The sequence below is a fragment of the Leopardus geoffroyi genome, chromosome D3 (genome assembly GCF_018350155.1).
Source record: "Leopardus geoffroyi isolate Oge1 chromosome D3, O.geoffroyi_Oge1_pat1.0, whole genome shotgun sequence".
NCBI classification, from domain to species: domain Eukaryota; kingdom Metazoa; phylum Chordata; class Mammalia; order Carnivora; family Felidae; genus Leopardus; species Leopardus geoffroyi.
In genome coordinates this window covers 22,300,331-22,328,233 of record NC_059339.1, presented here as the reverse complement: position 1 = coordinate 22,328,233, position 27,903 = coordinate 22,300,331, and the positions used below count along the sequence as shown (strand labels likewise).

The following is a 27,903-nucleotide window of genomic DNA, read 5'->3' as shown; positions in this document are numbered from 1 at the left end:
CGGAGGCAGCCAGTGAGGGGCACTGCAGGGCCAGCATGACAGTGCATGGAGAGAAGGGGAAAGATGAGCCCCGTGAAGGGATAGAGATTTGACAGGAAGGATGGGCAGAAGGATCCTCACCAAGCTAAGGGCAGGTGCCATGTGCACTTCGGGGTCCTTTCACTGGCCCTTTTGCTCGCACCTGCTGCCCAATAAAGGCAGTCCCCTGTCCTCTCCTATCTTCCCCCACCCTCAGGCTGTGCTGAGAGAAAAAGTGAGCCCCAGCACTCTGCCCCAGCAGACCTGAGTGCCCGCGCTCAGCGCTGTGGGCTCCTGATATCAGCAGCTTGTGCGTGACATGGGATCAGAGGCCAGCCTCCCACCGCCTGGGGAGGAGGCTCTGATAGCAGCAGTGCTCCCCATGTACTCCCCTCCTGGGAGAGGTATCTGGATCATCTGCCCAAAAACCCAGGCTCTGAGCCCTCAACAAATGCACCTTAGCCACTTGGAAAGAGCCTGCCCAAGGTCTAGGCCGTATCTGACAGACTGGGGGCTCAGTCAAAGCAAATTACAGCTGCCATTGCTGCTGCTCCAGCGTCTGACCTTGACCAAGCACCTCTCTCCTTCTGGGCCTCAGTTTTCCCATCTGAAAGCAAAGGCATGGCCTGGAGGCAATGGGCACAACCGAAAAGCATCCATGCTCTGGAGGGAGTTCGTGGACCAGTCTGCCTTCTTGGGTTTATCCTGGCCATGCCACAACCATCCTGTGTCACCCGACAGCCTAAGAGGCTGCCAGAATGCTCTTGCCATGCTTGTATCAGCTGACAGCAACTGTGAAGAAAACGAGAGAAGTGAGTGGAAGAGACAGTGAGGGCTGGGAGCCATGCTCCTCCATCACCTCCTCTTGTCCTGTTGGGCCACCCTCATCGTTAGACACTTGTCCTTTATCTGAGGGCCAGAGTCTGCCTCCCCAGAAGCTCTACCAGTTGTTCTGAATGGAGACAAAGCAACAGCTGAGGAGGGGCCCAGAAAAGTAGGACATTTTCTGATGCTCTCCACAGCGGCCCTGAGAAGCCCTAGAAGGTGCCACCACAGCTCTGAGCCTGGGGCCACATCCCTGCCCCGCTGACCTCCCTCCCTGCCTCAGCACTTCAGCAGTGCAGCTCTCCCACCCCCAGTCCCCCACTCCTGGCTTAACCCCTGGGCCTTATGCAGAGACACCACCTGCTAGGGATCCACTGGCTCCTTCCCAGTCTCCACTGAAACTCGGCTGGGGCCGAGCCCGGGTCGGCACCGGGTCCTGGCTGATAAAACATTTCACCCTCCCAGTGCTCAGGTAGACCTCCATTTAAAGGACCAGCATTTTCCAGAAGGTCATGGAGGGGCATTGGGTTCAGCCACCACATGAAAACCAGGGTGTGCTTCTCCGAACGTTGCATCTTGTTTCCCAGGCCAGGTGCACAGAAATCCCCTCGGTGTGGCTGCTGCTGTCGCTGGGGATAATCCCACCTGATGTGGCCCACCTGACACTCAGTTGCATCCCAGACCTGTGAGGTAGGTGTTGGTGTCTTTACTGTCCACCCGAGGATCCCAAGGCTCAGAGAAGGAAGACAGCCACACGAAGCAGCATTCATGCCTGTTCACTCTGACCACCTCATTTTTATACCACCCCAGGACAACCTGGCAGCCCCCACCCCCAAGAACTGCTCAGCGTACTAAATCCTGGCCTTCACGTGGGCTTTGAGGCAGGCAAGGGGGCCCTCTGTGCCCAGGAGCATGGCTTTGACTTGGCCCTAGATTTCAGTACCTGCTGTTCTTGTATTAATATACAAAATTGCAAAATTTCTATAGGATTTTACATTTGTGGATGGTTTTGTGTTTGCTGTTTTGTGGAGATGGGGACTGAACAGAGGAGATACGTGGGGTCATAAAAAGCGTGAGAGTCCAAGACCATAAACTTGAGAGCCATAGGCCTGAACAACTTTGTGCATACAAGTGTTTGCCTTCCTTTGGACCAAATTCCCCACCAATAGAGTCCCCCCATCAAAGGAAGAAGCGGGGGGCATCTGGGTGGCTCAGTCGGTTAAGTGTCCAACCCTTGATCTCAGCTCAGGTCATGATTTCCATGGTTCATGGAATTAAGCCCCACGTCCAACTCTGCACTTGACAGCATGGAGGCTGCTTGGGATTTTCTCTCTCTCTCTCTCTCTCTCTGCCTCCTCTCTGTCTCTCCCCTGCTGTTTCTCTCTCTCAAAAAAAACCAAAAAACTTGAAAGGGAGAAGCTGAAGAGCCATTTTCAGAACTCTTGACGGGTATCTGCCAGTTTATCCTTCAGAAAGCCTAAGCTAATCCAGCACCATTCATTCTTTTTTCTAACTTGACTAGTATCACATTAGTTTTATTTACATCTCTAATAATGAGTTTCGTCTCTCTTTCCAGTGTGAGTCTGCTCATTGCAAGGACCCTTGACCCCAAATTGAGACCTGGGGACTCAGCATGGTCAGGGTTCATCATTTAAAAAAAATTTCTTTTAATGTTTATTTTTGAGAGAGGAAGGGACAGAATTCAAACAGGGAGGGACAGAGAGAGAGGGAGACAGAAGCAGAAGCAGAATCTGAGCTATCAGCACAAAGCCCCCTCGTAGGGGCTCAAACCCATGAACTGTGAGATCATGACCTGAGCCGAAGTCAAACGCCTAACCGACTGAGCCACCCAGGTGCCCCAGGGTTCATCATTTTAGAGGCAGAGTCCCTTTCCTGGTTCAGCTCTGCTTCCACCCAGGCTTGGGTGGGAGTTCACAGCACTATGCTCAGGAATGTGTCTGAACAGCCATGACCCTGTGGGAAAGCGAGAGGCTGGGCTGCACATCAGCTTCTGAGTGACATCTACCCGCTCCTCTTAGAGGACTGGCTGGGGATGGGCACTGCCTGGGAGTGCGGCCATCACTAGATGGTCATGGCCTTGGGGCTCGGTGGGTGCTGGGTGGGTGCTGCCGTCAGCACATCTGGGCTGGGCTCAGGGGTCCTGTTCTTTCCAACCCCTGGCCTCCTGTGGCTACTCTGGCCCTTCAGTCTGCTCATCCTGCCACTTACCACCCATCTCATCTTTCCCAGGGACCTCTATTTAAATGCCCACACTCTCCCTCTTGCCAAGGGATGAAGGCCCAGGCTCCTTAGCTGTGCCAGAGGCCCTTTACCACCCCCCCTCTCCAGTCAATTCCTCAGTGCCTCACTCCTGCTGCTCATGCCTCTCTCCAGACACTACACTGGTGTGTGTGACCTGCTACCTCCATGCATGCCACTGAGAATCGTGGATGGGCCTCGTGAAAAGCCCAAGATCATTCATTCCGTCACTCACCCACTCCCTCCCTCCCTCTTGCCCCGCCCACACACCCGCCCTCCCTCCCTCATTCTCCTGATCTCACTGTCCCTCTGGGAGAGACTCTCCTTGCCCATCCCCATAGAACACACTGTGCTGGTCAGTAACCGCTGACCCAAGAATCTTCCCAGCCCTGCCCGAACAACACAGCTCACAGCTTGGGAGCAGAACAAGTACATCCTCGTGTCCCCGGCCACTGGACCTGAACTTGGACCCTAAGAGCTGCTTACTAAGGTGTACTGCATAACAACGAGTTAAGTAGAGGTGTGGTTACCCACCTCTGCCCACCACACAGACAGATGCTCAGAGGTAGCCTAGTCATGCCTCTCATCAGTTCTTGCTTAGAGCACAGAGGGTCCCGTTCAGGCTGACCCGCAGCCAGCGTGTCCCCACACACCCCTCCCAGTGTACAACTGCAGCTGTTCTGACAGGTCGGTGGCTGACCAATCTGGTTGTTGGACATGTTGAACCTGGAAAGGTGACAGGAGATTGCATTGTAACTGAGAGACCAGGCTCTAAGCCAGACAGACCTGGATTCAGAAACGGCTCTGCCCCCTTGACAGCAGGGCCCTAAACTGGTGGCTTGGCGTCTCAGAACCTGCGTTTTCTCATTTCTCACTGTCTGCTGACCACCATGAGGCTCAGCACTCACACTGATCAAGCGAGGGGCCCAGACACTGACCCAGCACGTGTGGTCTCCGACACTGGGTCATTTCTGCGCTGTAGTTGGGCTGGCTGTGGTGGGCAGAGGGAGAGCCCTCTCTGCCCCAAGCCTGGATGCTGGCCGCTAGCCCCCATGACCAGCAGGGACAGGGTTGCAGTGGACACTGCACCCCCAGCCTCCAACCCACCCAGCCCCCACGCTGCTGGCTGTCCTGGCACTGCCACCAGCTCAGGGCATGCTCAGAGCAGTAACTCAGCCGTGGCCACCCCCACGCACCCTGCCTGCCGTGGGAAGAACTCTATTCTGTCACAGTATACTCCTTTTTTTTTTTAATTTTGTATCTTGGGTTACAGATTTCCTTTACAAAAAAAAAAAAAGTTTTGTGCTGATTATTTCTGAAGAAAGACATTTCAGAAACCCCTGGGAGTTACAGGTTCTGGGTTCTTTATTGTCCTGTGCCGTCTGTTAAAGTAGCAGCGGGGGCCAGGCGAGCTGCCCACCTACCCCACCCACTGCAGTGCACCCCCTCGGGGTCCCCATAGCCCCGCCTCCCTTTGGACACAGCCAGGGCTGGCAGTGGGCTGGGCTCCAAGGCACCCCGGACTCCCAGGAAGGGCACCTGGGCAGCTTTGTGAGAGGTGAGAGGGGTTGGCACAGAGGAGAGTGGGCACCAGCCTGGCCCACTCACAGAGGCCCCAGCAGCCTGGCATGAAGAAGGTAGCTGTGAAGGCAGACAGACTAGCTGGATGGCCTGGGGCATGACTTCACCTCTCTGGTCCTCAGCTACCTGTCTGTCCCTGGGGGGTGGTATAGTCCCTCGCCTGACAAGGCCATGGAGATGCTACAGCCAGCGTCTGGACAGAAAGACGTTTGATAAATGAGAGGGGCCCGGCTACTGCAGGGGAGTTGGGTAGGGCCTGTGGGAAGATGACATGGGGCAGAAACAGGGCAGGGGAGTACGGCCTGGGGGGTCTTCAGGCAGGCTTTGAAGATAGGGTGACATTGGGCTGGGGCTGGGTAGGGGTGAGACCTCTGAGAAGGTAGGGGAGGTGTGAGGAGGTTTCAGGCTGTAAAGACACAGGCCCCAAGCATGAGCACTCAAGTGTCGCAGGGAACAGGGGGCAGCTGGGCATGGCTGGGCACGGGCAGAGAGCAAAGTGAGGCCGGCAGGAAAGTGTGGGTCAGTTTAGGCTGAGCCTGTGATGTAGGGAAAGGAGCCTGCCTTCATCCGGGGTCCCTGGTCTGCAACGAGAGCTGCTCCTCACAATAGCCCCCACCTCTCCACCCAGCACAGTCCACCCTGGCCTGTAAGGTACAGCTTAGGGGACTGGTGCCCCACATGCAGACGGGTGCCTGCAGACCTTCTCCCCCAAAGTGCAGGCCGGGCCTTGTCCATCGAGCTGGTCTCCCCTTGCATCCCCTCCCCCTGACTCAGGAGGGCCTGTGCCTACCCTGGAAGGCTGGCCAGGAGCAGGAGCTGGCACCATCCAGTGCACTCTTTTGAGTGGCTCTATCTGCTCCTTCCTCCTGGGCCCAGGCCATGTAGGCCCCTTGGTGCTGTGCTGGTCGGTTAATAACCACGGCGACTCGTTTTCCTTCCACAGATGACTCTGGGGACGAAGACGACGAGACTGCCTCTCCAGCTGACAAGAGCGAGCTACACAGCACCATCAAGAGCCTCTCCTTGAAGTTGGACGACCTCAGCACGTGCAATGACCTCATCGCCAAGCACGGTGCCGCCCTCCAGCGCTCGCTGAGTGAGCTGGACAGCCTCAAAATCCCATACGAGAGCAGTGAGAAGCTGAAGGTTGTGAACGAACGGGCCACCCTCTTCCGCATCACCTCAAATGCTATGATCAATGTAAGTGCCCACTGGCATCACTGCCTTGGCCCAGGGTTCCCCAGAAGGGAAGCGGCTCCCCGACACCAGCACCACAGTCCCTGAGTGGGCGGCCGGGGTGCTTGACAAACCAGGACTCCGTTTCTTGGTGGCTTCAGGTCATTTCCCAAAGCTGGCTCCCTCCTGTGTTCTTTGTGATTGTCTGGTGGAAACCAGAGTGGGGGTTGGAATCTCGAGGCTTGCAGGTGATTCGGGCCTAGCTGAGGAAGCCCAGGGCCCGAGTTGAGCAGGTGGCTCTGCCCACACATTAGGGACACAGCTGCCACGTTGACCCACAACAACTGCTACTGCTCTTTCCCCTAGTTCACCACTCAGATGTAACAGGATCAGGACCCAGTAACCACAGGGGCATGTACGTGGGTAGAAGACGGGCATTGGGGGTTCCTTTAGCCAGAAGGACTAAAGATGAACCTGCCATCATGGGTCATACCAATCTGATAGTAGCCAAATGAGTAGCCACGGTCTGTAAATTAAGAGGCACAGCCTTGGGGGTCATTGCTTTCCATGGGTTTCTAGAAACCACATTGCTGTGACTGGGAGCTGGGAGGGTCTTTTCTTTTTTTTTTTTTTTTTTAATTTAAAAAAAAAATTTTTTTTTCAACGTTTTTATTTATTTTTGGGACAGAGAGAGACAGAGCATGAACGGGGGAGGGGCAGAGAGAGAGAGGGAGACACAGAATCGGAAACAGGCTCCAGGCTCTGAGCCATCAGCCCAGAGCCTGACATGGGGCTCGAACTCATGGACCGCGAGATCGTGACCTGGCTGAAGTCGGACGCTCAACCGACTGTGCCACCCAGGCGCCCCGGGAGGGTCTTTTCATAGTGGCAGAGAATATAATGCTTAACTGTGCTTCTGGGACCTTCTCCCTTCTGCCTGGTAAGTTTTTCCCTGAGATGTGTATGCTCTTCTAGGCCTCTCCCATGCAGACACAGGTCTCACTGCAATAGCCTCCTCCCAGGGACGGCCCCCAGGAGGAACACATCAGGACCAGGGTGGCATGTTGGCAAAGGGACCAGAAAGGGGAGATGTGGAGAAATGGAGGCCACCTCAGAGGAGGCAGCCCATGTCCAGGGAAGGTGGTTCAGGCAGACCATCAGGCTGGCCACAGACAATGGACAGTACTGGTGCCCAGCAAGCGCCAGATGGGGGATCCAGCCTCCAAATCAAGGGGTTCATACCAGAGCAGGGTCAGGAGTTGGGACTAGGCTGTACATCCAGGGCAGGGTGGGAAGGTGGAGGCTGGAGCCCACTGCAGGCCAAGACCCCTGGGCAAAAGAGACCCCGGGGCATCAGAGACTTGCCCCGAGCCTGATTCACTGGGACAATGGACAGTCCATTTGGGGCAAGTAGACCACATCCACCACCCACACCCACCCTGCCACTGGAGCCACCCCTGGTGCAGGAGGAAGCCTTAGGAATCTGTACCCTGGGGCCTGGGGCTGAGGACGTGCGCCCCTCTTCCCAGGCACAGCATCCACAGTGCTTGGCTCCCTGAGCTCAGCAAGTGCAGACCTTTGTCCACAGCGCTCAGGGGTATTTGGTGCTTGCCTGCTGAGAGGCTGCTGGGTCACAGCCATGCGGCCGCCCTGCGGGTTAATCCCATCATTGGTCATACTGTCATCTTCCTGTGTTAACCCTCTCGGCCAGCTGGCCTCCTTAGAGCCCCCAGACTCTACGGGTCTGGGTCACCGCACTTCTTCCAGTGACAGGCACAGATATTAAGCATTTAATGACACGATGGTACATTTGTATTTCCCGTCCATCCTAGAAGCCATCCTCACGTGAGGCTTCCCTGGCTCTGCCTCTCCGCCTCCTGAGACTGAAGCCGCTTTGTCTTGAGTAAGCAGTTTTGGCTTTTCCCAGATAATGAACTTCTCAACTGGTGTCTTTAATAGCAATCTTTTATCAGGCATCAGAGACTTGTCTGTATTTAGGAAGCCATAAAAACAGTTTGCCATATAAGTGCATAATGAATTGTTTGATGGGAAGCAAGCCTCTAGGGTTGATTACAGAAGACTGCAGTTCTGGCACCAGGAAAGTCGACCCAAGTGACCAAGAGCCGTACTCCCGGCTGGGCTCTGCCCACCTGCTAGCATGAAGCTGATGTGAGGACCTCTCCCATCTACCTCCATTGTGGGGGGTGCACACAGAAGTGTGGTGTTGGCCCCAACAGGCTGTGCTAATAGCCCAGGCTGGTACAGAGGCCCGTGTTTCTACTGGGGACCCTTCCTGATGCTTCCTGCCTCACCTGACAGGAACCGAGTCAGCTCTGGGAGCGCAGTTTACATGGTTGTCAGACACCAAATGTCTAAATTCCCTTCCCACATAGAGAGGGATCAGCTGTGTCGCCTTCACTTTTCCCCAAAGTGGCCAGGAATCTGGAGTTGTTCAGCCTTCAGGAGAAAAGGCAGAGGGACAATTAAATCTCTTTCAAATTTGGGAAAGGGTACTGATATCACAAGGCTAGCTCCTAGCAGGGTGGAGAGAGCACTCCCTGGACAATTCCTAAGACCCCAGGAACTGTGGTTAGTGACACAGCCCATTCCTGTGCCGTTGCTCCCAGGCGCAGTGAGACTCACCTCGAGTCAAGCATGGCCCTTTCTGTAAGTGTTTGAGGGAACAGGACACGCAGAGGAAGTTTCTGGATCAGGAAGGTTGAACAGTATCACAGTGTTCCACCTCTTTGTGCCTTTGCCTATGCTGTACCTTCTAGAAATTTCTCCACCCTTTAGATGCCTGGTAGATCCCTTTTCATCCTTCAGAACCCCACATGGATGTTACCATGGCCAGAAGACTTTCCAAGCTTCCTGTCAGGAAAGCCATTCCTCTGGCTTGAACCCCCTGGAACCTAGGGGCACTGCTGTGCCTCACTGAGCCCACTGTGCAGAGTTTCCCCTGTTACTCTACATCTCCCCCTCACCAGGCTTTGTGCCCCCAGATCTTTTTTTAAATTTTTTTAATGTTTATTTTTGAGAGAGATAGAGACAGAATGTGAGTGGGGGAGGAGCAGAAAGAGAGGGAGACACAGGATCCGTAGCAGGCTGCAAGCTCTGAGCTGTCAGCCCAGAGCCTGACGTGTGGCTCAAATCCACAGATCAGGAGATCATGACCTGAGCCCAAGTCGGACACTTAACCGACTGAGCCACCCAGGCATCCCTGTGCCCCCAGATCTCAAGTCACCTGTGTCCCCAACAGTAGCCCAGTGGGAACACCTAATATGTGATGTTCCAACCAAAGTGGGTGTCATGTCAGAAAAGAAATTCTAAGTAGCAACATCTCATGTTTGCCTGCTGTTCACCATTTACAAAGCCATTCTTGTTCCATTTCCCCACTTGAACAAGGTCAGTCAGAAAGTAGGCCCTGCACCCAGCCCTTGGCAGGCAGAACCATGTGTCACTGCCCCATGCCACCGTTGTCACTCCACCTTGCAGAGAAATGACCCAGCCTGGTCACAGAGAAATAGGAACAGTGCTTTATGAAATTAATTCATAACTAACTGCGTTTTTTACAGGACGGCTATACTTAGCCCCAGCCTCCCTCCCTCTACTTGTGGTTTGGTTGCTAGGACTCAGAGATTGGCCCGCAGCACAGCAGTGAACTCAGGGCAACCCCTTCCACTCTTCTTATCACCTAGTGAAGCCGTAATCACATGGCTCATGCAGTTAGGAAAGTCCTGCCTGTTGGGAATTGAACCCAAACCTGAGCAGCTTCCCACTGAGCCTTCCCAGGGCTTGGGCCAGCCAGGGACTCCGCCCTACCCCCAGAGCTCACAGTCCAGAGGACTCACATAGTGATACCCTGTCACATGTGGCTGCAGCCTTCTCAAGGAGCTGCAGGGATAGCAACTCACGTGCCCACTTTTGAAGGCCAAGTGTGTAGAAGGCCTGGCGAAGGGCTGGGGAGGTTCACGGTCGGCCAGGAGGTGAGCTCAAGCCCAGCTGACCATAGCCCACCAAGAGAGTGACCCTTGGGTGCTAATTATACATCCTGGGTGCCAGGGCACGTCCTGCAAATGTAGTGGCCACAGAGTGGGGCCTGTACATGTGAGGAAAGTCAGTCACAGGCAGGGAAGGAAGTGTGAATAGTGGCCACATATGTCTGTGGGGCCACAGCATCTGACGGACTTTTGTGCTGCAGCGTCTTGCCCATCCTCCTGCTGGGCTGGGCATCCTGTCAGAAGCCCCAGACCTTCCCCATCCAGCACAGTGCCCGGAGTCCAGGAGCCTCAGCGAATGACTGAGAGCAAGCAGGTAGTGAGAATGCAGGAGCCGCGGTGGCATGGCGTCTTCCTGGCAGAACTCCCTGGTGGGGGATTTTGTGAGTCTGATCAAAGGCAGCTCAGCAGCCCCCTGCATGGATTACTGTTTGGGTAACTGGATTAGCCTGCCATCAGAGGAGCCTCACAGCACTGTTAAATGACTTTGGTTCTTAGATGGAGGAGTCTTGAACCTCAGTGCACCTGTTGTACCGCATCCCTCTTGGGAACCAAGATGTGCCTGGTGTACTAGCATTGAGCTGGTCACATGGTTTAAGGTGGAAAATGATTGAATTAATACATATTAGTAGCTCATGCTTTGGGTGTTAGTTTCCATAAAGTGAAAAGAATAAACTCCAGTTTCATTCTCTTTTCCTGTAAATTTATCTTTGCTGTAAAGCAGAGTGTCCTGGCTTGTAGGGCGGGCCTCCAGGAAGGTGGCAGCCTGCCCCAGTTTCTTCCTAGTACTTTGCTCCTCACAGTGGCCACTGAGGTTGGCGTCATCATGGCTTCCTTGTCGTCAGCGTCATTTGTACTATTCAGGTGCCACCCTAAGGCGCAGAACAGTCATTTTGCCCAAGAGTGGCAGGCCTGGCTATTACATGAGCACTTGGAGTCACAGCCATTGGCCCCTGGGCAGTCCCCAGTGCTGGCTGTGGGGTCTGTGCACAAGGGCTGAAGTGCATCACCTGTCTCCAGGCCCAGCATACCTGGGCTTTCCTGGGTGACCTGGGCTTCCCATGGGTTGCCCTTGAGCCCTGCATTCCAGCCTCATGGCCCCTGCCCCCTGCAGAAGAGACCCTCCAGGGGGCCAGCCTGGAGTGATGCGAGTGCCAGTCTCCCCTCCCCCGGCCTGTGGAAGCAGGCTCTATCTGCAGGTCCCAGACAATGGAGCCTGGCTGGGGAAGTGGTGTTTCTGTGACTTGCATGCGGCCCACTTCCCTGCCATTGAGCCCTGGGAACCTCCTCATGCCACCAGCTCACAGCTCCTCCTCTGGGCCGTGGCAGCCACAGTCCAATTAGAAGGCACTGAGGGCTGTGTGGCAGGTGCCGGTGTCAACTTCCTCCAGTGCTGAGCCCCCTCGGTGGGCTGGCAGCCTCTGTTCCCTACTGGCTGCTCCTCCGGGCCCTCGCAGTGCGGAAGCTGCCCCCAAGCAAGGCAGACTGCTCCTGACACAGCCCCCACCCTTGAGTTGTGAGAAGCTCCTTAGAGTTCGTGACTCTTGTTGGGGCCCAGGACTTGGCTCCTCCAACCACGTGACCACCCCATGGCCCTTAGGAGCTATGAGTTCAGGTCAGCCTGACTCGCACCCACTGAGCACTTTGCAGCAGGGCGATGTGCAGCTGCTGGTGGACACTGAGGCACAAGAGGCCCTCCGTGATCCCTCCGTGATCCAGTCAGGCCCTGGTCTCGGCCCTGGGCACACAGGAAACAAAGCCCAGCCTCATAGAACCTGTATCCTCTCGGGGAGATGTAACCATGCAGATGATAGGGCATGTCAGAGGTGAAAAGATCTTCAGAGGAAACAGAATGGGCGGGTGGGGTGGGGTGGGAGGTCCCAGGCACTGACTGGCTGGAGGGGAGGGGAGTGGAACCTGGAAGGAGGTGGGGAAAGAGCCAGTTCTGGGTTTTCAGGCAGGTCTGGAGCAATGGGAGGCCGGGGTGAGTGCTGGCCATCATGGAGGAGAGGCCTGGGGAGACAGAGCCACTCACAGGAGACTTTGTGCACTCGTGGAGAACACTGTGCTTTCCACTCTGAATGAGCCCACAGCCAAGGACTATGATCTGACTCACATTTTAGCAAGAGCCCCCTGCTGCTTGGAGAATGAGCTACAGGCAAGGCAGGGGCAGGTGCTTAGAGCCCCTTTAGCAGGCCCCTGTTTTCCCCTGTGGTGGGGTGGTGGCTTAGACTGGAGGGGGCAGCGAGGAGCTGGCGTGGCTAGCCCGGCTGCTTTGTGTGTTGACGGTAGGGCCAGCAGATCAGATGTGAAGGGAGAGATCAGGGCTCTCAGGGAACTGCAAGGTATGGTCATGGGCCACTAGAGGAATGGGTGGCCCTTGCTGTCTGACCCCCACCTCCACCCTCACAATGCTAGACATGGACTCAGTGGTCAGTCCCATGGATTCAGGTAGGATGCAGGAGGGCCTTTCCCAGAAACAAGTTTTGCGCAGCCAGCGAGTGAGCAGAGCCGGGCAGTGGGTGAGCCCCACGGGAGACCAAAGACCAAAAGTGCCCAATGGGGACAGGAAGTGGTACTGACCAACAGAAGATGGTTACCCATCAGGCCTACCTCAAAGGGCCTGACGAGACAGCACACTCTGGGGCTCTCAGTTTACCGAGGAAGGAAGAGGCTCACGAGGGACACCCTTTGCTTCCTGCCGGAGAGCTGGCCGAGCAGGATGACGGTGTGGATCCTGACGGCAGGGACGCAGGAGAGCCTGTGGAGGGAGGCACTCAGCACATCCAGACTGGGAGGGAGTGGGCCCCCAACTCCAGTTGAAGGGAGCTGTGAGAGCAAACTGCAGGGCAGGCAGGGACAGGTGGGGGCAAACGGGGACAGGTGGGGGCAAGTAGGGCCAGGTGGGAGATGTATGCAGATATAGATGCAGCAACTCAGAGCACTCAGATTTGGGGCACCACAGAAATAAAGTCCCAGATCGGAACTATTTGTGCTGGAAATGCTCTGAGGCTTCTCTCAGCCTTGTTTGGAGACCACAGAGGGGTCCTTGCGCCCACCCAAACAGAGCAGTGGTGAGGGGAGCTGCCTTCCCTTGTCCTTCTGGGGCCCGTGGGCAGGTTCCTGTCCAGCTGACCACTATTCTGCTCCTGACAGCTTGCTCATTTGAGGCCTGGGGAGATGAATAAAAATAGATTCCATAACTGTTTAAAATCGGTTGGCAAACTGACGGCCAGATGGTGCTGGTTCCTGTGTGCAAGGGGTAAACTATTTTGAATGTGGAAAGGACTATTTTAAAGTTTGAATTGAAGTGAAAAGCTGCCTCCCCAATGCCATGAGTGAGCCACATCAAGGAGAAGCCATAACCGTCCCCTCGGTGTCTGGGAAGGGCTCGGCCCTGTGTGAGTCGCACGGTCTATTCTGAGTGCTGCATGAGGAGCGGGAACAGGCAGGTGGCTGGCCCAGCCCCCGCTGAGAGGCTTGGTTTCCAGGGGCCAGGACAGTGCTGAACACCCAGCATGGCATTTTGGCTGGTCCTGACCCAGGGGGACTCTACCCCCAAGCCCCAAGTTCGCCCAGCACTACTGTCCTGGCTCCAGAGGTCCCCACTCTTGGTCTTGGAGGCCTGAGATGGCTGTGTGTCTCCCGCTATAGTAGCCTCTGAGCCGTGCAGGCCTAGCGTGAACCTCGACATTTCCCCTACCTGCCTTTAGGATGTGTGTACTGAGGACAGCCTACTACTTCTTGGTGGGAGGCCGGGGGTGGAGGGGGGATGTTGTTGACCTCAGTGTGTCCCCAGGTGTGAGCTTCTGGACATGCAGAGTGGCTCAGAGAGACTGTGAGTCTGCACGACTTCCTCCTGTTTGCTACTTTTATGATGACAGGCCAGTTAGAGGCAAGACTATAGTCATGCTGGCCATGTGATGACCAGTATGGTGGGGTAGATGGTGGGTGGGCAGCCTCAGCCCCAGCAGCATGGGGGGCAGATACCTGGGAGCCCCAAAGCCTGAGGGTGCCTGCAGGCCAGACATGGCAGTCAGACATCTGGCAGGTCCTGGCTGGCCGCAGGTGGAAATGCGGCCCTTTCTCCTGTCCTCCCTGCATCCATGGTTACCAGAATTTGCTGTGCGCTGGTGGCTAGATACAGAGCCAGTCACCAAGCTGGCCCCTGTCAACCCAAGGAACCCGCTCAGCCTAGAACTTCTGGGCATTTGCCCCATCTCCCCACCTCCTCCATGAGCCCAAGGGCCACCTGCCCCAGTGTCCAGCAGTCCCCTGGCTCCTTCCTCAAGCCCATATCTAGGAGGGCAGTGACTGCACAGGGGCCAGGCTTAAGCAGGGTCTCGGCTCTGCAGACCCTTCTGAGAGCTTGAGGGGCTGCCTGGGGCCACAGGCAGGACAGGCACAGGGCCCAGGCTGGCTGACCCCACGCCCTGCTCACCCGCCCATATTTGGGGAGCAGTGAGATCGTTGTCAGGATTAGGATTAGGGACAACAAAAGCGATTAGAGTTTGTCCTCCTTCCTCCTGGCCACAGCTGGACAAAGGTTTCTAGCTCAGAGACAAGGCGTCCATCCCCCCGGATCCCTGTCAGGAGGATCGGCAGCAGCTCCCCTTGGAGCTCACACGGCTCAGGTGGGCAGGCCTCACAGCCCCCTTCACCAAGGCGAGGCTTCTGAGAAGGCAGAGCCCCTCGTGGGAAGGAATGGTCTACCAGCCCCCCAGCCTGTTGCTGAGCAGAGCTAGCCCCAGTTTGGGAGGCTGCCTTTTCTGTCCTGGGCTTTTTGGTTCTCACTCTGCTTTGGGGCAGCTCAGCAGGCTCCCCACCCTCCACACAGAGGTAGAACTGCATTGCCTGCAGGACCCCGCACCTCTTCATCTCGGGCACCCTCTCAACAGCCCTGAGGGTAGGAGGAAGGGGCAGGGCTTGGAGACTGGAACCTTGTTTCCACCCAGAGGGCAATTACCCAATGGGCCATGGAATCAGGGACTCTGTAGGAGTCTTGGGGTTCAGCCCTCTATTTTTCCCATGAAGACACCACGGCCCAAGAGGCCAGCCTCCTTGTTCTGTCCATTCCTCGTCCCTTGCTTCATTTAAGAGCATGTACGGTGTGGGAGGGGGCTTCGTGGTGGCCTAGGGCACCACTCTTAAGGCTGGGCCCGAGCTCTCTGAGAGTTGTGGCAGAGAGGAAATGTGACCATGTTCAGGGTGTGGGTAAGCCAGGCCCCTCCCTGGGCCCTGGAAGCTGCCCCCAGCCGGCCCCCCAGCAGGCCCCAGGCCTAATCCAGCTTAGTGAATGCACAGTGCACAGACCAGCTCAGCATTCCAGGGAAGCTGGGCCAGGCCAGCACCTGCCTCCCTCCACGGCGTGGCTGGGATGGGGCCTGGAGAAGGTGGGCAGCGGCAGAGGAAACCTTGGGAGTTGAGGATGGACACCAGGTAGGCACATCAGGGTGGAAGGGGTGGATGAACTCCCCACAGCCCGTACAGTGACCGGGGCATTTCATTTATTGCAGATGAGCTAGGAGTCTGATGGGCCACATGTGAGTGGGGAAGGATGGGGCTCCGGGGGGTGAGTCTGGAGAGGATAGGAGGCCAGGTCTGTAAGAGGCTGTCAGCTATTGCACAAAATACACCAAACATTCCATTTTCTCTTGGAAGAAAAGATGGTAGCTTCTAAAGCATTTCAAGTTCATGAACATCAGAACATCAGGGGTGGGAGATAGGGAGTCTAATTCATCTCTGCACTATGATCATCTCTCCCTCTTTGCTTTTGTAGCCAGAAAGCCCAAAGGCCACATAGAGTCCTCCGACGTGGATTTGTGGGAGGTAGTTACCATGACCTCTGGCTACTGTTTTATACTGTGGTTTGTGGCTCTTTTACCAGTCTTGTTTTAAATGCCATCAGTTACATGATATCAAAGTGCCCATCAGTGTCAAAGCCCAGTGACAGAGAGATGGCGACAGGAACTATAGAGGGCTACCGGGGAGTGACGGTGGCAGGTATGAAGGAGTGGTGCTGGTGGAGGGCAAGGGTGGAGGTAAGGGGCATGGTGCTGCTGCCAGGCCAATCTGGGGAAGGGGGACAGGCAACATGCCACGGGGCAGAGCACCCACAGACCGAGAAGAACCCAGAAAACCTTGAGGCACCCATTGTGTGTCTTGCCCATAAAAAGGCCGTGTGTGCGGCACAGCCTGGGCCTCTGTACCCTCACCCCAAGACATGCAGGCCTGGCTCTATGGGGGAAGCATGGCTCTGGGCCCATCCTGCCTGTCCCTTGGGCAACCCCTTCTCCCTGGGCCTCAGTCTCGGGACAGGGGACCCAGCAAGGGGCTTTCCTGGAGCGGTGTGCCCCATGCCTATGCCCACCCAGGGAAACAAGGGTGCTCCTCCTCCAGCAGCACCGGGCCTCCTTCTGACATGCACGGTGCACCCGGCTCAGCAGGGCCTAGCAAGCTGCCAGGGCCAGCGGCAGAGTCGGCCGGCACCCCTGCAGTGTTAGGACTCCTTACTTGATCAGCAAACAGGTGGCAGGAACTGAGACCAGCTTGACTGGGCACCGTGGCTGAGCTTAGGGCTGTGGGGAGACAAGGAGGATGTGGGACAGGAGTCTCAAGGGAGTAACGGCTCAGGGTGGACTGAACTCTGGGGTGAGGACCTGGGTTCTGGGTCTCGGTCTGCTACCTCTTGCTGTGGGACCTCGGAGCCTCGGTTTCACCATCTTTGGAATGGGGTGGGGGGGTCCCTACCCACCCATTTCATAGGACTCCAGGGGATACCCTGCCCCCCACCCTCTACCACTACTTCTTATACTCACTGGTGCAGACCCAGCAAAGAGGTGCCTTCTACTTTGGCCTTTGGAATGGGTAGCCATGTGGCCTGAGGCCTGCAGTGGTGAGGGAGGAGCAGGGACCCAGGACAAGGACTGAAGCCTTGTGGGACCCTGGGTGGTGAAAGCTTGGCTCCAAGTCACAGGCCAGTCAGGCGTGGCCTCATCCCCAAATTGCATGACAGACCATGAATGCAGCTCCACACCAGTGGGGAAACCTCATAGATCCTTAATTTGCAAACTCAAAATAGCCCCGGATCTGCGGCTGCCCTGCGTGCAGCCTCTCCTGTCTCCAGAGTCTGTTAAATTTGTAAGGATTTAACTCCCGCCCCACCCTGTGCCAGGTCACCTGCCAGTATAAATCCCTGCCCCTTCTGGAGAAGCCGGTTACAGTGGCTTAGGTATGGCCAGGTGGGAACATTCTGGGGAGGGTGGGGAAGCCCCTGAATCTGAGGTGGACTGAATACACCTCCTCCCCAGAGCCTTGCAGGGCAGCTGCTGGAAACTGAGCCTCAGTTTCCTCATTTGTTAATTGGGGATGATCCCACTCCTCCTACCTCAAGGATTTTCCTGGGCAAAGCTGGACAGGGAACCTGAGAGCACAGGATCTATCCGATATTACTGTTCTGCATCACAGGACACAGGCTCAGAGGGGCAGAGAGGCTTGTGCAGGAACCCAGGCCTTCCCACTCCTGATAACAAGCCTTTTTCATTATGCTTTGCTGGTTCCCTTGGGCCCCCATCACATCTTTAGAATGGTGTGTGGGGATGAGGGGGTATGGGGAGGAAGCCTGGCCCAGCCCACTCCACATGGGTGCTGGGAGGGGAGATGAGAGAGACAGGAAGGCACAAGGGGGTGGGCTTGAGGAGTGAGATGCCTGCTGGGGCCTGCTGGGTGGCCAGCCCTCTGGGTCCCAGGCTGGGACCCTTCCCCACAGGAGCTTGCCCCCTCTGGTGAGGCGCTGTCCCTCCCCATTCTCCTGAGAGGCCCCGACACCCATCCCTAGAAGGGTGTTCCCTCACCCAGCAAATGTGCGGAGCCGCTGCTGAGTTTGGGGGTTCTGCGGGACCAAGAGAAACCAGCACAGTCACTAGAGAAGCTAATTTGCAGATGTGAGATTGGGGGGTGGGAGTAGGAGTGTCTGGGGGAACCTGACTGAGCTGGCACGGGAGCCTTTCCTGGGGGAGACGTGAGAGAGGTCTGAGCAGCAGTTGGGTAGCCAGTAGGCAGGTGCTGATGGCCTGTGGTGTCCCCGAGGGAGTGTCTGTGGCATGCTACTTGGCCAGTCACTGCACAGGACCTCCATGGTTCCTCCCAACTGCCCTCAAGATAGTGCCATGTTGTCCCTGTGTCACAGACGAGGGGCTGTGTACCTCTGTCCCTCCGGAAAAGCGTGACTCTAACCCTCAGGGTCAGACAGCATGTAATGTGTGTGGAGCCCTGTGGCTGGTGCAACAGGAGTGGGAAGGGAGAGCTGGGGAGTGGTGGCCAGAGACCAGTGATGCAGGTCGGGCTGAGGATATATGTCCCTTCCTACTGCATTGAAGGAGTCCAGAAGGGACAAATCCAGAGGCTGCTGGCTCGGACCTCAATGCCCTCCAGGGACAGCTGAGCCCAGCGCCCTCCTCTCTGCTGGGATGACAGGGGCAGAATGCCCAACCCCTGCTTCATAATAGTGTGGTAGAACCACTATGAACCTTGGAAGCTGAAAAGAATCTGGATGTGAATGTAGGCCACAAGTTTGAAGGGGGAACCTCACTTAAAGGCAGAGTTATGTGGTACAGACTTGGAGGCAACCTTGGGGAAAGGTCCAGTCTCAGCTCCTCTGCCAGACAAGTCTTCACCTCTCTAAACCAGGAAGTACAGCAGAATGTGGCTTTCCTTCCTTCTGTGCCAAAGGCGGGGACTGGCCTGAGCACCACAGGTCTTGGGCTCTAGTGGGGACAGAGGTTGTGACAGACCTCAGGTCCAGCACACAGTGAGGATGGGGCAGCTGAACTTGGGCCCCAACCATATGGAAACCCAGCCTCCCCAGCTGCTGCTGGTGCGGCAGCATCCGCCAGTCACACCCGGCTTTGGTGTTCTCAGATGGCATCCTGACTGTGGGACGCCGGCCAGGCCAGATGCCAGTCCCCGGGCTGGCTCTGACAAAGCCAGGGTCCCCATGTCCTCATGGCAGCTAAAAGGGGCAGCAAAGGTGTTTCTGAGCACCCCAACTAAGGGAGGGGGAGGGGTGAGAGCACCCCAGGGCCTTCCTCGCCGACCCGCAGCTGGCAGGTGGGGTGTGGGGGCGGACAGGCCCGCTGCCCCAGGCCCTGTGCTCACCGCCACTCCTCCCTCCCAAGGCCTGCAAGGACTTCCTGGAACTAGCAGAGACACACAGCCGGAAATGGCAGCGTGCATTACAGTATGAGCAAGAACAGCGCATCCACCTGGAAGAGACCATTGAGCAGCTAGCCAAGCAGCACAATAGTCTCGAACGGGCCTTCCGCAGTGCCCCCGGCCGGGCCACCCACCCCACCAAGAGCTTCAGCGAAGGTGAGTGGGTGAGGGCCGCCCAGCCTGGCTAGGTCCCTTGCTCCGGGGCTGCTCAGCCTCTGTCCATCCAACTGGTGCTTCGCCTACTCCTGTCTCTGCCAGCCGGCTCTGCTTACACAGGCCACTAATACACATGGCCCTTGACATGCCCGCATTTGGATGTGCCTATGTGACTTTGTATGTCCCACAGCCACCCTCAAAGGGCAATTATCTCCCTGTGTTTAAGTTCTAGTTCTCATAAGAGTCCAGTGAGCCCAACTGGCCCTCTGTGACAGGGCTGCCCTGGGGTTGGCCTGGGGGTGACAGGTACCCCAGGAAGGGGGTCCTTCAAAGGGAAGCTTGGCCCTAGACAGACTGACTGGCATGTTGAGAGATCAGGGGAGGCTTCCAGAAGTAGGGAGGCCTCTGAGCCAGAGCACCGAGAGGGAAACTCATTCCAGGAAGGGGAGGGAGGGCAGCCACAGCCAGGTTAATGGGGACCAGGTGACTAGAGTGGGAAGGGGGCGAGGGGCAGGGTCAAGGAGCAGGGTCCAAAGTGGAAGTTACCCTTTGGGCTCTGGACTTCCTCAGGCAGTTGAGTTTTCAGAGTTGCAGACTGAAGCGGTGGTTTTACATGTGTCTCTAGGAAGCCTCTTAACTCCCAAAGGAGAGGACAGTGAGGAAGATGAAGATACCGAGTACTTCGATGCCATGGAAGACTCTACATCTTTCATCACCGTGATCACCGAGGCCAAGGAGGACAGGTGGGTTCTCCAGGCAGGGCTGGCTGTCCCTGGAAGGAGCCTCTCCCAGGGTTAGCCTTCCCTGCCTTGTTCTTCCTACCCTCTGTACTCAGGGCTTTCTTTCAAGCCTTGCTCCAAATTATATTTTGGTTAGATTTGTTCTGTTCTTCCTTTGATCCAAAATGCCCAAATAGAGTTTGAATCAGGGTTTAATTTTAAGTGGAGCCGGAGAACAAGGCAGTGGCTGGATCTAGTTCCAGCCGGAGGAGGTGGGGGTTGAGGCTGTGACCCAAGGGCCGGGGCCTAGAAGGCAGTGGCTGCTCATTCTTGCCTCCGGAGCTACACACAGTCCCAGCCACTCCCTCCAGTACATCAGCATTCCAGAACAGACCAGAGATGCAGGAAGTCCCATTTATTTTCTATTTCCAAGCCTTGGTTTCATTTTTTCATAAAAACCTGCTCATTCAGGATGTTTCTGAATACCCAGTAGAGCACAGTAGTAACTGGGACGCTGTTGTCAGACTCTGGGGTCCTCAGGAAGTGCCCATGGGTCAGATCGTGCTGGTGCCAGACAAGCAGAGATGTGGGTGGGCAGGCCGAGTCAAAGGGCAGCACCCTGGGGCTTGAACGTAGACTTTGCTCTAATTAGGAGTTCCCTCATTAGGATCTTTTATTCTCATTACATTGCTTCAGGCCCTAACAATAGAAGGCTTGTGAGTCTGACAGCATTGGGGGCCAGAGAGGAGGCCACTGAGCCCCACCGGTGTCTGCCCCCAACCCCCATGGCCTGGGGAGGAGCTGCCGCTCCAAGTCCTGGAACGGTGACCTAACTGACCACAGCCTGTGCTGCTCACTGCCACCTTCCCCCATGGGGCACATCAGAGTCACGGAGTCTCCCGGACTCACTCACAGGCTGCCCTCAGGCAGGGTACTCAGCTCCTTCTGGATGAGGAAGTGCAGGCTTTCTAGCAGCCTTACTCCCTGAATCTGTTCTGCTGCCTGCCACGTCCCACGCTGCCTTCCATGGATGGACTCCCTGAAGCCCAGTCCAGGGGTCACGGAGGCTGGTAAAAACCCCTGGCTGCTCCTTTTTTTGCATCTGTGGACCAACATGTGTCACCACCTCCCTGTCCTGGTTTCTTCCAGGGGAAGAGCTCTTCGGATCTCTCTAACCCCTTCCGGAGTTTCTGGTCCTATCAACATTGTATTTCCAACTCAGTCACGTTCCATTTTCCAGTAGTATTCTAAAATTTGCTCTCAAAATTAGCTTGGCTTAGCCTTTCTGAATTTCCTTTCACTTTATAACCTAGCATGTCACCCTCTTGGATCCCTCCAGGTCCCCACCCACCCCTCCCATACCTGCAGTCCCCAGGGGCCTCGGCTCAGCCTCCTCCTTCCTGCCCCCATCCCAGCCACCTGCCACACCTCAGCCAACAGCCCCAGGCCCCTCTGCTGCCACTCAACCAGCAAGCAGGTGACCCCTGTACTCAACACTCTTCATTGGCTCCCGAGGTTCCCAACATGGCTCCAAGGCCCAAACCAGCCCCTTCCCTGGTGGTGCAGCTACTCTGGACATCAGGCAGAGGACTCTGGGCATCAGGCAGGTCCTCTGCCAAGGTGGCCCCTGGTCTCCTTCCTCTTCCCCCAGCGACCAATAAATCCTTCCCATTCCCTGAGGCCCTGACTGCCAAGTGCCTGTCCCCTGCCCCAGTTGGCCCAGGTCACCACTCCTTGGGGCTCCCTCAGAGCCTGGGCCCCTTGGCCATAGCGCCCCCTGCTGCTCTGGCCAACCATCCCTCCACAAGCACTCAGACACAGGGATGCATCTGATCCACGTCCTGCCCTTTTGGAATCCCAGTCTAGTGCAGGAATCAGACCAGGAGAGAGTGAGGACACAGTGGGGTCTTGTCTATGACAGAGAGCGCCCACAGGGCCCTAGGAGGCTCTGCCAGAGGATATAGCCATCCCCAGCATCATCTGGGTCCTGGGTCAGCCAGTTCCAGGAGGGGGTTGTATACAGGGACCTCACGGGACTTTGCTTGAGCAGCTGCTCCCACAGGGCATCAGTGGGTGGGAGATCCTCCAAATTGCTGCCCTGGGCCCCTCAGCCCAGCTGAATGTCCCAAACTGGAGATGCCCCACTGGAGAAGCAGCCTTGGGGTGGCTGCCCCTGGCACCTCACCGGAGGTGTCTGCACAGAAGGTGGCCATGTCCCCAGGAGGCCTCAGGATTTATAAATAACTTGCCTCCCCTTTTGTGTTCCCTGCAGAAAAGCTGAGGGTGGAACCACAGGCTCAGTGGACTGGACGTCATCAGACAATGTGAGTGAGAGAGAGAGACCCCAAGGGTGGCTGGAGGGCAGGCTGACACTTTGGGCTCAGGGCCGCTGGGGCGGGCTTGGTGCCCTGGCTGCCTTCCCCCTGCTTCAGGTGGAGCCAGCCTGGCCCTTTGCCAACCATATGCCAGTGGCCAGCTCCGTCCTCTAACCTCACTGGGGTTAGTGAGGGCCAGGGCGGGAGGGCTGAAGGGGCATGCTGGCCTCCACTGATAGGCACATTCTGCCTCTCTGGCAGGTGCTAGATGGTGCCTCACTTGTGCCCAAGGGCCCCCCCAAAGTCAAGAGACGTGTCCGCATCCCTGACAAACCCAACTACAGCCTTAATCTCTGGAGCATCATGAAGAACTGCATCGGCCGGGAGCTCTCCAAGATCCCCATGCCGGTAGGGGGCTGGGGCAGGGCAGCCTCAGTGGGTCCTGGTAGGCTCTCTTCTCTGCATGGATGGAAAGTAATGGCCTGTGTGAAGGGCAAGTGGCGCTGGGTGTCATTTTCTTGATGATACCCAAGGAGCATGTAACAAATTATCAAATTGTGTTCAAGGACATTGCCAAAATCCCCCTAAGAGCAGAGGTCTCAGGCTCTGAGGGAAGGAGCTAAGGAGTGATGTGGGGACCTCCAGAGTGCCTCTGCACCTGACAGAGCCTCACGATGTCCTGACTGTCCTGACCTCATAGACAAGGGGGTGGCAGGATTGGGCCATGTGTATGGACGGGTAGGCCCCCCTCTGTGCTGGGATCTGTCCCTGGCACCTACACCATCCTCGTGCCACCGGGCTGTGATGGCATCTCCAGGAGGAAGAGTTTGGGGGTTCTGGGCCAGACTTGGTTTCACTGTGTGCGCCGGGACAAAGCCCTTACATCTCTGGCCTCTGTGTCCACATCTGCAAAGTGGGGAGAATAACAGCACCCACATAACAGTGTTTGGGAGGATGAAAGGAGAGAACACAGGGAAGACTGGCTGTGCCCAATGGCTGGCCAAAGGTCGCAGCCCAGCATCACAAGGAGTGAGCAACCCTGCTGTGTCTGAGGCCAGGTTGGAAGGCAGGGGCATCCACAGGAGCTTTCCACAGAACGCTTGCATAATAGCTCAGAATAAGAGGGAAAACCCACAATCTGTTCATTCGTTCATTCACTCACTCACTCACTCACTACCTGATTCTATGACTCAGTGCTCAACAAGTCAGAAACCCTGGCCTTTATGGCATTTACATTCTAGGACGGGAGAGTGACAGTAACCATCATGAAAGGGTACGAGGTACAGCAGGTCAGAAAGTGGTGAGACTGTGGAGGAAACCGAGGCAGGAGGCACTGGGGAGGTGAGTGCATGGAGCCACTGCTGTAGACAGGGTCATCAGAGGAACCTCACTGTGAAGGTGCCATCTGAGCAGCAGTCTGCGAACATCTGAGGAAGGCAAGGGTGCTGTGCCCACCCCAGGTCTGTGCCGGAAGCAGTGGCCTGACCGCCCGCCCGCCCGCCCGCAGGTCAACTTTAATGAGCCCCTGTCTATGCTCCAGCGGCTGACAGAGGACCTGGAGTACCACCACCTGCTGGACAAGGCGGTGCACTGCACCAGCTCGGTGGAGCAGATGTGCCTGGTGGCCGCCTTCTCCGTGTCCTCCTACTCCACCACGGTGCACCGCATCGCCAAGCCCTTCAACCCCATGCTGGGGGAGACCTTTGAGCTGGACCGCCTCGATGATATGGGCCTGCGCTCCCTCTGCGAGCAGGTGAGGCCCACTCACACTCCACCCGAGCTGCTCCTGCCAGGCCTGGGGGGCAGGGCGAGATGAATGGGACCGGCTTCTGACCCCAACGTGCCAGTGCCCACGGGGCCAAACCAAGGTCCAGGCAGAAGGCGGGCCTCCTGCAACAGGGGCAGGTCCAGGAACGTGCCATCCCAACAGGCCTCCCAGAGACACCTTGGTAAGGACAGAGTCAGGGCTGGTGTGCCGGAAAGAGGACGTTCCCCCTCCCAGCCAGGAGCCATGTGGCAGCCGTCGAGGGACATGTGCGAGGGTGCTCTTAGGGAGTCCCAGTGGGCTAGAGTGGGGAAGGTGGCAGGCAGAGAGAAGCCTGCACCCTGTGGGGCCCCTGGTCAGGGACGGTGCAGGTCTGGGGTGTGAGGAGCTTCTGGGGCGCAGGGGTCCTGTCCTGGGCGTGGTGGGGGTGGGGGGGACAGAGGTCAGCTCGCTTCCATCCCTTCTCCAAGCCTTCCCCGCAGAGATGTGTATTCTCCCCACAGAGCAGAGCCAAAACCGGGCCCTGCAGTCTGGGAGCCTCAGCAGTAGCACCTCAGCCTTTGGCACCCTTGTCTGAAGAGGGGTGGTTCTCTTGGTCCCTCCCTGGTGCTGGGAGGACCCAGGCAAGTGCTGTGTAAAGGCACCCAAAATAGAGCTTCCTGCTTGGGCTGCTGAATGTTAGTGGTGTGCCAAGCACTGTTCTGGGATTACGGTCTGGTGGCTAGTTTAAAATGCGCATTCTGGCTGCAGTGTAGCCCTACAGAAGGCGGTTGTGGTGGCCACACCAGAGGGAAGCGGGAGGGCAAAGCACAGGCATGCTTAGAAAGTAGAGCTGGAGACTGGCTCATGCTTTGGATGTGGGGAGACAGGGCATGGGAGCGAGGGAGGCAAGGGAAGGCAGCAAGGATGACCCCAGCGTTCTTGGCCTGAACTACTAAGTGAACACATTTCTTCGCTCAGTAGAGTTGACGAAGTGCCCACAGTGTACCAGGTGCTATATAGGCTGCTGGGAAGTGAGCAGATGGGGCACCTGTTCTCATGAGGGGGGAGGGAGGGATAGGACTGTGTACATCAGATGGTTCTGGCTCCTTTAGAAAGCCAGCTGAGGCACAGAGGGAGAAAGGCACACAGGTCAGAGAGGAAGCAGGGGGGCAGCCAGAGGTCTCTGGTTCCACTCCATGTGGCAGGTGGAGGAATCATGACACCTGACTTGTTTTATGGGGTCCCCCTGGGTACAGCAGAGAGTGAAGCCCGAAGAGGCTTTGTGCCACCCACTGTGGCCTGGTGAGGGGGAGGGATGGATTCTAGATGCATTTGCTAAGAATTAGAGGAGGAACACAAGAAAGAGGGCCAGGGAGGACTCCAGAGAATTTGGTGTGAGCAGCTGTTAAGACTAGATCATTGTGGGGTGCCTGGGTGGCTCAGTTGGTTAAGCCCCCGACTTTGGCTCAGGTCATGATCTCGCAGTTCGTGAGTTCAAGTCCCACGTCGGGCTCTGTGCTGACAGCTCAGAGCCTGGAGCCTGCTTCAGATTGTGTCTCCCTCTCTCTCTGCCCCTCCCCTGCTAATTCTCTCTCTCTCTCTCTCTCTCTCTCTCTCTCTCTCAAAAATAAACATTAAAAAAAAAAAAGACTCTATCATTGGCCTGCAGGAAGCCATGACACAGAGTTCCAGGGCCAGCCCCTTGGGGGTCATGTCCCTGAGTTTGCCAGTGGGGTAGGCTTTAGGGCATGTGGGGCCCTGACTATAGGCGACAAGGAGTGGTTGGCAGGTTTGGCCTGTGCTTCTGAGACTAGAAAGGAAGTGAGTGCCACTTACAGTGACAGGAGACGATGAGAGATGCAGGCGGGCATGTCAGGAGCTCTGGTCAGTCCAAACAGCCACCTGAGTGGAGGTGTCCAGCGGGCAGCCGGGCTGCGAGGCAGGAGCCTGAGGCCATGATACAGTGACAAGGTGCCCTAGGAAGTGAGAAGCCTGGGAGAGGCTGAGCCCAAGCAGCCTGCGACCAAAGGAGCCACAGAAACGAGGAAAAACAAACAAGGGGAAGTTGATGGGGGTGTCCTGGCAGGTGGGACAGCCATCAGGGGCACCCTGGTGTCTGTGAGAGGAAGGTGGAGGTTCTGGGGGCCCCATGTGGGTGTGCACAGCTGGCTGCACTGCCCTCCAGGCCCGGGGCAGGACACGGACATGGACTCCCATGACGGAGCATGCTGGCCAGGAGGGAGGCTGGGTCCAACTCTGCCCCTCAGTTGAAATGGCTTCCCCAGCCTGGGCCTCCTGTGTAACATGGCACACTGGTAGAGGCTCCCCTTTGCAGGCAAGTGGGGAGGCTAACTAGAAAGTGGGCACAGAAGCCTTCGGGAGAGCATCATACTTCACTTCCTAGCCCTCGGCACAGCCTGTCACAGGTGCGTCCTTGAGGCCAGGCTTTGTCATCACCCCATTTCATAGCCCGAGTCCAGCATAGAGATGCCTCAGCCCTCTTCTCTCGACCACAGCAAGGCCAGGACAGCCACCCAAGCTGGTCCCACTGCCACACCCTTGCTCTTCCACTCAGAGCACCATCCTTCCCAGCGGCTGCTATGGGTTTGTGGCCCGTAGAGGAGCAGCCAGGCCTGCTCCCAGGGCCATGGAGCCGTTCATGCCGAGCACAGGGCAGGCTGTCCCTGCCGGCTGGTTGGGGGGCAGGCCTGGGCCCATGTCAGCAGACACTCATGTCCTGTGGGTCTGGTCTCAGGTGAGCCACCACCCACCATCAGCCGCCCACTACGTGTTCTCCAAGCATGGCTGGAGCCTCTGGCAGGAGATCACCATCTCCAGCAAGTTCCGGGGAAAATACCTCTCCATCATGCCGCTAGGTGAGCTAGAGCCCTGTGCTCTCCCAGGACAGAAAGACATTCTGGATAAGGGGGAGGGTTTTGCCAACCCAGAAGTCATCTCGGGCCTCTAGGAGTGACATTAGTCTCTCTGCAAGTCTGCTCCCCACCTCCCCAAGCTTCCTGGATGCCTCCCTGGCCTATGTCCTGTCCCCAGTCTACATGAATACTGCTTCCACTTGTCAGGACCCTGGGACTGTGGGCAGGCAGGCTAGCTGGGGCCTAGCATGACAAGCCCTGACCTCTGACCCTGTATCTGGCCTCCAGGTGCCATCCACTTAGAATTCCAGGCCAGTGGGAATCACTACGTGTGGAGGAAGAGCACCTCGACTGTGCATAACATCATCGTGGGCAAGCTCTGGATCGACCAGGTCAGGGGGTGCCCTCAGGGAGGGGGTGTGTGGCCCGGAGTTGGGCCGCTGACCACTACCCTCACTCACCAGACAGGGGATATCGAGATTGTGAACCATAAGACCAAGGACCGGTGCCAGCTGAAGTTCTTGCCCTACAGCTACTTTTCCAAAGAGGTCGCCCGGAAGGTAAGCAAGGGCTGCCCCTCAGGGTCCCGGGGGTCTGGAGCGGGGGGGAGTGCAGGCCTATGCCAGAGTGCCAATGTCCACAGGTAACAGGAGTGGTGAGTGACAGCCAAGGCAAAGCCCACTACGTGCTGTCAGGTTCGTGGGATGAACAGATGGAGTGCGCCAAGATCGTGCAAAGCAGCCCCAGCAGCCCCGGCTCGGATGGGAAGCAGAAGACAGTGTACCAGACGCTGCCGGCCAAGCTGCTGTGGAAGAAGTACCCGCTGCCGTGAGTGGGGCTGCAGGGCTGGCGAAGAGCACAGGGGGAGGGGGAGACGGAGGCAGGGGACCCTGCTCGGCCAGACAAGAAGTGAGCGGCGGGCCCTGGGGTTGGGAAGATTCTGTCCGCATGGAGGCAGAGACCTTGTTGTGTGCCTGGCATCCCAGGGTGGGAGCCAGACACCCAACTGTAAGTAAGCGTGAC

At 56.9% G+C, this 27,903-nt stretch overlaps 1 protein-coding gene across 4 annotated transcripts in view; it reads left to right on the top strand.

The window, feature by feature from the left end:
* OSBP2 (oxysterol binding protein 2) overlaps positions 1 to 27,903 on the top strand; it is a 180,683-nt gene that overhangs the window by 141,408 nt on the left and 11,372 nt on the right. For all 4 annotated transcript variants that reach the window (XM_045458323.1, XM_045458322.1, XM_045458325.1 and 1 more), the window contains 10 exons: positions 5,627 to 5,883; positions 19,034 to 19,226; positions 19,852 to 19,969; positions 22,218 to 22,269; positions 22,522 to 22,668; positions 23,768 to 24,013; positions 26,763 to 26,883; positions 27,169 to 27,272; positions 27,345 to 27,440; positions 27,524 to 27,708. In XM_045458323.1, the coding sequence (XP_045314279.1) occupies positions 5,627 to 5,883; positions 19,034 to 19,226; positions 19,852 to 19,969; positions 22,218 to 22,269; positions 22,522 to 22,668; positions 23,768 to 24,013; positions 26,763 to 26,883; positions 27,169 to 27,272; positions 27,345 to 27,440; positions 27,524 to 27,708 (1,519 nt within the window). The remainder of the gene's footprint in view (positions 1 to 5,626; positions 5,884 to 19,033; positions 19,227 to 19,851; positions 19,970 to 22,217; positions 22,270 to 22,521; positions 22,669 to 23,767; positions 24,014 to 26,762; positions 26,884 to 27,168; positions 27,273 to 27,344; positions 27,441 to 27,523; positions 27,709 to 27,903) is intronic.